Below are 10,348 nucleotides of genomic sequence, written 5' to 3' on the forward strand. Positions count from 1 at the left end.
TCCGCGCTTCTTTTCACGTTTGAGCTCAGCTTCTAATTGTGTAATTCGTAGTAGATGGTCAGAGGTCGGTGATGTAATATCCTTTGATGACTCTTGTATGCAAGAACGTTGGACTTTCCTCATGATCATTCTTTCTCCGGATACCGCAGTAAACGTATGAGCGGCAGCCGTGAACTCTGGCGCTTTTCCTCTCTACAGTTGATCCAAAGGCAAGGCGCACTAGCTTGCCAACATCCACAGAAGACAGCGTTGCCTTTCCGGCGGCCAACAAGCTACAGTCGACGCTGTTCATTACCACTTTCGTTGGAACTCTATCTGATGGGCTTCCCGACTCATCTTGTTCTTGTAGCCTAGCACAGTCATAGAGCAGCGCTTAGTGCATGCATAGGCTTCTGGTGATCAAATCACATTGGACCTTACAGCTTCAGGTAACGTGAATCGAACTCAGGAGATCGCTCTGTGAATGAATCGGTTTCCATGTCGCATAGACGAACGAAAAACAAACAATGAATGTATGCAATTCTGGGATATCACAAATAGCGTAATGCCTAATTTGCTTTGATAGAAAGGTGTATTGTTACAGCATAATGAACTAATAGTATGAAAGTATTGACGTTGGTGACGTGGGGTGACACTTAGATGACGTGGGGTGACACTAGGTGAAGAAAGTTGGCGGTATGATCCCAGACCCTCTCCGGCGTTTTCGTGTTATACGGGAACCGGGCACGACGCGCGAGAGGGTCTGGTACGAGGCTAGACAGACGGTAGTTTCATGTCAGATCAACCCCTTCCCTTGCCATTGCGCGCTTTTTGCTACAGAGTCTAGTCTGCGCACAAACGCTAACGGCCGCGTGTGAACTACGTAGAAGGTAATCACTCCGGATCCGCCACTTGTAGATCTCAGACTACAAGCCTACACGACACCCGTCACTAACACTCCATAGTCTTACCTTTTCAACATGCTTCAGTTGTCTGCAAGTGCTGGATATGCCACAAACACCAAACAATGGTCATGGCATCCACTGTGATACGTTTATTGGATTAGACCAACGCTAATCTGATTTTGAAGTTACGGGACACTTGATGACGTTCGGGGTGACAGTTGATGACGTTGGGGGTGACACTTAGTGAGCATTTAGAAAGGAGATATGGCAGAATGTAGGCGGGATGATCCCAGACTCTCTCGCGCCTGGAATTGTCATACGGGCACCGGAGAAGACTAGCGCGAGAGAGTCTGGGGACGAGGCTAGAATCACCCCATGTGTGTGTGGTTATAGCATCCACGTTTCCACCTGTTAGAATGTCTACTAACTCTTCGGGAGTTTGTTCTGCCGAGCATGAGAAATCAGCTGCCATTCTTTGAAATTTTGGCGCGGGCAATCCAGAATATGCGCAAATAGTGGTCTGGAAATGCTAGGCTAAGCGAATGCGTTGATTTGGAAGGTTGAAGCTATGGACGCAAGTTTTAGTCTATAGGTGCGTTTTCTATCCTTTCTATCTGTATTGATGGTAGGATAAGTCAGAAAGTCTATCCGCTCTATCTTTTTTTCGGAAGCAGTAAAGTTACCAATCGAACAGCGTACATACCTTTCCAGTCTATCCCTTTCCGGAAAGGTTTGGGAAACTGTTCATGCTATCCAGAAAAAGAAAGGTGCCCAATCGAACACCCTAGCGGGCCTTTCCACTCTATCTGTTTCTAGAAAGGTCCCAACGAATACGCCCTAGGCCTTCCTTCGAGACAACATCACGTGATACCGCAAGTTGCTATCCTCGCGTGAAAGGACCACCGAAAGCGCCGAGGCTAGGTGTGAACACGCTTTTAGCTACTCAGGTTGCGCTCACGTGATGGGCGTAACTTAAAGTAGCTCACGTGTAGAATAACACGTATTACGATCCAGATGAGACTGAACTCTTTAATTAAACATTCTGAAAGTTGAGAGTCGAGATGACGTGGTTAAGGGTGGAAATTAACATTTGTCCTACAACCAAACCTGACTAGGAATGATACTAAAAATTTAGGGTTAGCAATGCTGCACAATTTAATTAAATTTAATTTTCGTTTTATCTGTTTTGTGTCACGTGGCTATTACTATTCTAATGTCGTAGAAAATCTGTCATTACTGTTTTGTCCAGGGGAAACTTTCTAACCGGAAGTATGAGGGCGGGGAAGGGTCTGGTAACAAGAGACTAGCTTTACACATTCGTGGATATCAGACTAAAGATAGTATGACCAGAGAACTATGTTTTTTGCTGTAATGAGCAGTAAGACAGATTGCTACTGTAACTACCAAATCATTACTACTAGAAACTGTAACACTACAGTACACACAACATACATATGAGACAGCAAGTCATTGCAAAAAATCAATCCTTCGTGTCTTCTCCGGCACAGTCTTAGTAAAGAGTCTGGTTTACATTGAAGTTAGGACACATTGAGTTGAAGACAAAACTGAATAACAATTTCATTATTCTGAATGTAGGATCGTGAATTCAATGTTTCGTGAGTTATGAAGTCATCGGTTGCATCAAAAAATTCTCTAGGGACAAGTTTAATCGTTTTCTCTCGTCTTACAACCACATTTATTGCATCAGGTTGTTGGTCTATTAATGTGAATGAAAACTTGCAGTGCTGTTTCTTAGGAAGTTGATCATAATAATCTCCTTTACACACATATGCATCGACAGAGACATGAGATCCTTTATAGCGACCATAACCCATTGGATAAAGCAAAAGAAATAAACGATATCCTTGTGGTCCTGTGTAAAATCGCTTTGACTGTATCCTATAGGATGGATCCAACTCTGCTTTCTTCCTGCAATCTAACCAATTGGTTATATTCCACTGAAAGACACATATGTCAAGTTTAGAAACGGTGCCTTGAATTCCAACCTTCTTGGTAATGAATTCAAGTTCACATTCCCTTTTAGCAAGACAAGCTCTTGTTGATAAAAGTAATGACTTGGTGGCAGCAAGTGATGACTCGGTGGCTGAGAGTGATGACTTGGTGGCTGCAAGTGATGACTTGGTATTGGATTGTTGTTTCATCAAAAGACTAAGATGAGATGTAACATCATTTTGAACATGAATTGTCATTTCATTTCTATTGCTAATAAACTGGCAACCTGCTTCACTAAATTCACATTCTAATGGACTGTTAGGGCATATCCCATCCTTGCTGACATGTTCATTCATCTCTTTTCTAACCACTTGTTCTTTACAATATTCACATGCAACTGGAAACATCTCACATTTTGTATGGTGATCATTCAGAAATTTGAATGTCACTGTGGTCTTACAGTAGACACATTCAACTTTCCTGTTCACGCACGTTTCCTTCATATGACTTTCCATATCTTTTTTCATCACCATTATTCCACATTCATTTTTGCATAGAACATCAACATACCCGCAAGTCTCGTTGTGTGTTTCTCTCTCCCCTAGTTCTCCTTTCCATCCACATCCCTTCTCTTGTTGATCACAGTAGATCTTCAGACTCATTATTTCTCTTTTATCATAGTTGTTTGGAAAGATTTCTGATTCCTTCTGTTCCTCTCTACACACAGGACACACAATGCGGCCACAGCTTGCCAAGGGCCTCACACAGTCGTTACAAAACAAATGGCCACATTTGGTGATGGTTGGTTCTCTCAATGCCAAAAGACATACCGGACATGTGTGTCTATCCGATAATTGATCTACAAACTGAGCATTAAATCCTCCAGCAGCCATCGATCTTCTAACCGCATGGCCAGGTTGCGCTCACGTGATGGGCGTTATCTAAACCTTACCCAATCAGTTCAACACGTGCGGAACTAAAAAAAGAATTTAGCTGCACGATCATCAGAGTCGAGTCGTTTTGTCCGCTGCAGTTGACAATAGCAAACAGAATGTCTGTTATGTACCGTTGACATCTAGACTTGAGCCATGCAGTCTCTCTCCGCCCTCGCCATTCATCGTATTGTCAATCCTCGGAGCAGAGACAGCCGAGTATAGTTGACATTATAGATCTAGCTAGAGTAGGGTGAAGCTCGATCTTCAAACGACCAGACAGTTGAGAGTTGAGATGAAGTGCATGGCTAGTGCGCATCATTCACAGTGAAAACGCAAGTGGAAACTAAGGTTTGACCTAAGACAGAAACGACTTGAAAATGATACGGTGTTAGCAATGCCGTACAACGTGCATAAATATCGTAATATTTATATGTTCTGGGGTTGTTGTAATGTGGTAGAAAATATATCAGTGTTGTGTTATGGTGGTGCAATGTGCTGGTTTGATACAGTATTCCACACATACACACATACGCACACACACACACACGCACACACACACGCACGCACGCACACACACGCACACACACACACACACACACACACTCACACACACACACACACACACACACACACACACACACACACACACACACACACACACACACACACACTCGAGCTGCAGATTGAAGCTAGACTGACCAGAGAATTGTGTTTCAGAATTTTGTTGCTAAGATCCATTTACAACAAAATTATATTGATATCTACAAACCAGAACTATTAAAACTCACTCAACGGCTCAGACAATGACATAATAGCAGGCGTATAATATCGCTAGAAGACATAGCGATCATGTGTGATCTGTCCGGTAATCGATCTACAAAGCGAGCATCAAATCCTTCAGCAGCCATCTAGGCATAGTCTAGAGCGTGTTCACACCGGTCTTAATCCTGATTAGTGTAACGCCATTTTAACGCCATAATCTACTAGAGAGCAGTACATTACAACCGCACTGGTGGCGTTAATGGTGGTTGCACGTGACTTTGGCACGTGAGGTAGTCTAGACAAGAAGAGCATGTCACCGATGCTTCTGATGTGATGTTGTATGTCAGCTAGACGTACAAACGCAGCAACATGGTGACGTGTACGTATGCAGATGTGTGTGTACTACGTGCTTGAGGCAATTTCCTGCCGTCCCTGAAGGAGCTGCCAGAGAAAGCAAACAAAATGCTTTCCTTCTACAGCAATAGATTCGTCAAGACAATTAACGCGAATTTTTGCCAAATATGATGGATGAAAACTGTCGAAGCTAACTTATTGCACTCACGTGCTCACGTGACTTAATAATAAAAATAGTTAGTGGTGTGAACGCGCTTGCGCTAATGCTAAATGTCGGTGTGAACTAGCCTCGACACTAGGCCTTCCGTCGAGACAACATCACGTGATACCGCCAGTTGCTATTCCCGCGTGAAAGGACGACCGAAAGCGAATGAAGGCCTTTTAATGTCGAGGCTAGGTGTGACACGCTCTTAGCTGTGTTGCGCTCACGTGATGGGCGTAACTTAAAATAGCTCACATGTAAGACTAACACGTATTACGATTCAGATGAGGCTGAGCTTTTTAATTAAACATTCTGAAAGTTGAGAGTCGAGATGACGTGGTTAAGAGTGGAAATTAACGTTTGTGCTACAAGCAAAACTGACTAGGAATGATACTAAAAATTTAGGGTTAGCAATGCTGCACAACTTAATTAAATTTAATTTTCTTTTTTGACTGTTTTGTGTCACATGGCTATTACTATTCTAATGTCGTAGAAAATCTATCATTACTGTTTTGTCCAGAGGAAACTTTCTAACGGAAAGTATGAGGGCGGGGAAGGGTCTGGTAACATGAGACTAGCTATACACATTCGTAGATATGAGACTAAAGATAGTATGACCAAAGAACCATGTTTCTTGCTGTAATGCACAGTAAAACAGATTGCTACTGTAACTACCAAATCACAACTACTAAAAACTGTAACACTACAGTACACACAACATACATATGAGACAGCAAGTCATTGTAAAAAAATCGATCCTTCGTGTTCTCTTCAGAACAGTCTTCTAGAGAGTCTGGTTTACATTGAAGTTAGGGCACATTGAGTTGAAGACAAAACTAAATAATAATTTTATTATTTTGAATGTAGGATCGTGAATTCAATGTTTCGTGAGTTATGAAGTCATCGGTTGCAGCAAAACATTTCCCAGGAATAAGTTCAATCGTTTTCTCTCGTCTTGCAACCACATTTATTGCATCAGGTTGTTGGTCTATTAATGTGAATAAAAACTTGCCGTGCTGTTTCCATATCTTTTTTCATCACCATTTCTCCACATTCATTTTTGCATAGAACATCAACATACCCACAAATCTCGTTGTGTGTTTCTCTCTCCCTTAGTTCTCCTTTCCATCTACATCCCTTCTCTTGTTGATCACAGTAGATTTTCAGACTCATTATTTCTCTTTTATCATAGTTGTTTAGAAAGATTTCTGATTCCTTCTGTTCCTCTCTACACACAGGACATTCAGAGCTGTCAACTCTCTCGCATTGTGCGGGAGACTCCCGCATTTGAGACCCTTCTCCCGCCTACCCGCATTTGGCATCTAATCTTCCGCATTCTGACCATTGGTGTGTGTGACCAAAACGATGGGCGTGCCTGTTCTGTGTAACTGTGACCCTACAGTTTTAGTACATGCATATGTATGCACATACGTGATATCCCGATATCAATTTCCATTTGCCAGGCCCTGTCTTCATCCGGCTTTTTTCTAGCATACTTGGTCAAAATACTGTATACTGACATAGAATGAGGACCCGGTCAGAAGTGGAAAAGAGGGAGGGGCTGGCAACCTGATTACCATATGTATTGCTGGAAAAGAAATCGAAAAAGGCCACAAGAAACTAGAATCCAGAACATTCCAACTAGCCACGAGAATGTGCATGTAGTTTGTTCTTAGATTTTTACAACAGGCAGTATAGTACGTACAGTACAAGTTATGTGTTTAATTAATTAACTATTATGTTTAGTAATTGGTGTTAGTACTGTGTGTCGCTAATTAGGCACAATAATCAATCGATTAAACATTTGTTGCGCTTTAATTAAATTAATTAAAGGCTTCTACTTCAACCGGGCATGAAAATACTTAAATTTTTATTATTAAATGTTATTTATATATATTATTTAACACTTCATACAATATAAATTTATTGATATTAATGCTGTTTTAGGCGTGTCCAAAAAATTTAAACTCCCGCATTCTCCCGCATTTTTTCCTGCAAACGCACGCATTTTGACACGGCTAGGTTGGCAGGTCTGGACATTCACTGCGGCCACGCCTTGCCAAGGGCCTCACACAGTCGTTACAAAACAGATGGCCACATTTGGTGATGGTTGGTTCTCTCAATGCCAAAAGACATACCGGACATGTGTGTTTGTCCGGTAATCGATCTACAAACCGAGAATCAAATCCTCCAGCAGCAGCCATCTTCTGACCGCATGGCCAGCTTGCGCTCACGTGATGGGCGTAACCTAAAGTAGCTCACGTGATTGACTGACAAGTGCGGCAACAATGTTAGCTGCAGGATCACACCAGTTGTTTGTCAACTGCAGCTAACTGGAAGCAGCAGTTGACGTTAGTAAACTTATTGGAGCGAGCCTTGGCGAGACCCTTTCCATGTGTACTGTACTGTGTTGAGATGTGTCTAGTAATGGTACGTACGTACGCACGGCCTTGTGACCGACCGGCGGGAAATTACGTTGATTTTGAGCCAATTATAGACATGATGGTTTGTCATGTCACAATGCAGGTGTAAGTGTAATAGCTGTACGGTATACGGTTCTCCAGGTTGCTGCGCGCCAGTCTCACGAAACTAATATGAGAATGTGCAAACAGGCTCGAGCTTCTAGAGATGGCTTGATGACTGCAGCCAAAAATGCAACTAAATATGAGAACACATTGCTTTTACAAAGAAATTTACGCTAATGCTCTATCCATGTTCTCCTCGATGTCCAAACGCACGCACAGCTTCGCTTGTGAATGAACTATTCGTAGCTTGATTTGAAGCGGACAAATTTGCAGATAAATTTCTTTACTAGACTATCTACGAACGGTAGGAGCACACATACACACAACAACGTGGTTTGTGTTCTGCGTTGCGTGGAGGTGTATGTGCGAATCAGTTTGTGTCTATACTTCTTAGCTGATACATCAAGAAAGGAAGATGTTTACAACTGATTGCTGCGTGCCACGGTACTACAGTACGAGAGTGCAAACAGGCTGGAACTCAAAAGATGTCTGTTCTCACTGAGGCTTGCCCCAACAATGCTTTGCATTTTTAACTAATATATTTTCTATCACTTCTAACTATACTATGTGGCAACACAACATGCAGCTGTTGCTGACTAAGCCGGCAGGGTCTGGTTAGGAACGATAACACTTTCTTTCCAGATACTTTCTTCATCTTTCTTGTCATTTTAGACTAAACATAATCTTCTACAAAACCATTAAAGCTTCAATATAAATAAACAAATCTCCCACTAGCTATCCACCCCTCCCCACTATATCCCAATCCACTTTAAATAAACACCAACAAAACATGACCAACACAACAAACTACGTGTGTTATGCCTGAGCCAGAGGTGCAACTAATGACCCTGACAGACATTGGACACAATAATGGAAAACCAAATAAACAGACAAATTTCTTGCCTAGCCAAGATGACAGATTGGATTACCTGTATATTATGTGATTACACGTGAAACACATTTGATGTGCATTCAATGCAGTTTCCAGCTGTGGATTCAATGCACATCCAGCCATTTCACTCGGAGTCATGGCGTAGGCGTGACATGTCACGTGTAACTATCAATTTCCATTGAATCCGGTTGGACTGTGATGTCTAGTGTAGAAACATTTGTTTCAACACACGCACGCACGCATGCACACGCACACACACACACACACACACACACACACACACACACACACACACACACACACACACAACTACTGCACGTTCATGGACATCATGCAGAGTACTAATTGACTAAAACGGCATTTTCCATGTTTCTTGCTAGAATGAACAGTAAAACATTATTAATACTGTAGCTGTACAGACCTCGGTCTGCCTGTTACATGGTGTCAGGAGTGAAAAGCACAACACCATGGCAGAAAACCGACAAATACAAGCAGGAGACGCGCAAGAAGCAGCCGCAGTCGCAATGCCAATGAGGATGCAGAGCCGCATACCCATTCCGAAGCCGCTAAACGTTTGAGGCAACTTGGCACAGAACTGGCGAGAATTCCGTCAAGTTTGGAACTCATATGAGATCCTCACGAATCTGCAGAGCCCAGAGATAATGGAATACCACGTCGCAACGTTTATTACTTGTGTAGGCCACGATGCCTTACGCATCTACAACTCTCTGCAATTTGAGGAAGATGCTCATAAGCGAGACATGGACAAAATCATAGAGAAAATAGAACAATACTGCCTAAGAGAGACGAACGTCCTAGACGAACGATATAAGTTCAAAAAATCTTCCAGCAGCGGAGCGAGACGTTTGACGAGTACTTCACTAACCTTAGACAACTCGTGAAAAGATGCCAGTTTGCAAACATGCAGATTGACCTCTTGCGCGATCGCGTTGTTGTTGCCATTCAAGACGACGGTCTACGTAAACAGCTACTGCAGAAGAAAGACCTGTCATTGAGAGAATGCATCGACACGTGCCGCGCGTATGTATCGACGTCAGAGCAGATGAGAAATATGAAAATGAAGGATGCCACTGTACACTCTTTGGAAGCTAGCTCGCAAGAAGACGCCTCAACGCCCCCAGGGAAACGAGACACGCAAAGCTAAAGAGACAGCGAGGTACCAGCCGCAACAAAAAAAGTGCAAACACTGTGGGAAAGACCATGTCACCACCAGCAGGCCCGTAGTCTGGCTTCAGAAGTGGGTGGTGCGTAATACACCAAAATAGACCAATGACGTCACATACATGTTATTGTTTAGCCTTTCGAATTATCTATATTTACTAGTTGATTAGCTCATTCTTCGCCTAGGCAACTTATGTTAATTAACACAATTTCTCGCGTACATATATATATATATATATATATATATATATATATATATATATATATATATATATATGGGGCCTCCTTCAATACTCTCATTGGGAGGAGAAAACACAAAATACCGGATAATATGTAGTCCTGACAGGCTGTCTAGATGACCAAGTATTCGCTTGCAGCTGTTTCAACAGTTCCGATTTAGAAAAAGCTTTCACGATTCGTTGACGGGCACATGTGCAGTACTTTAAGCCGGCCAGCAGCTTCATCGTCTCTTTCCTTCTGAAATGTCAACTTTTGTGAACTACAGACGAACAACAACGCATAGATGCAGGGAACCTGCGAACGACACCATGCAGTTGCTATTTCAAAGTGAGAAAAGGCTACGTGCTAATCTAAAGGTGGACCGCAAAATTGCAAAGTTTGCAAGCCGCATGAGGAATAAACATTTGTGACGTTGCGAC

The 10,348-nt window shown here is 42.5% G+C and overlaps 1 protein-coding gene across 1 annotated transcript; it reads right to left on the reverse strand.

Moving 5' to 3' along the window:
- Positions 1-2,235: 2,235 nt before the first annotated feature.
- On the reverse strand, positions 2,236-3,759 carry LOC134188015 (TNF receptor-associated factor 6-B-like). Its single transcript, XM_062656198.1, has one exon. It carries the CDS (start codon positions 3,728-3,730, stop codon positions 2,423-2,425), a length of 1,308 nt encoding a protein of 435 aa, XP_062512182.1. The 5' UTR covers positions 3,731-3,759; the 3' UTR covers positions 2,236-2,422.
- Positions 3,760-10,348: the final 6,589 nt, after the last annotated feature.

This window comes from Corticium candelabrum, chromosome 12 (genome assembly GCF_963422355.1).
Source record: "Corticium candelabrum chromosome 12, ooCorCand1.1, whole genome shotgun sequence".
Taxonomy (NCBI): Eukaryota; Metazoa; Porifera; class Homoscleromorpha; order Homosclerophorida; family Plakinidae; genus Corticium; species Corticium candelabrum.

Coding starts and splice junctions, on each gene's coding strand:
- LOC134188015 (XM_062656198.1), bottom strand. CDS start 3,730: ATGGCTGCTGGAGGATTTAATGCTCAGTTTGTAGATCAATTATCGGAT.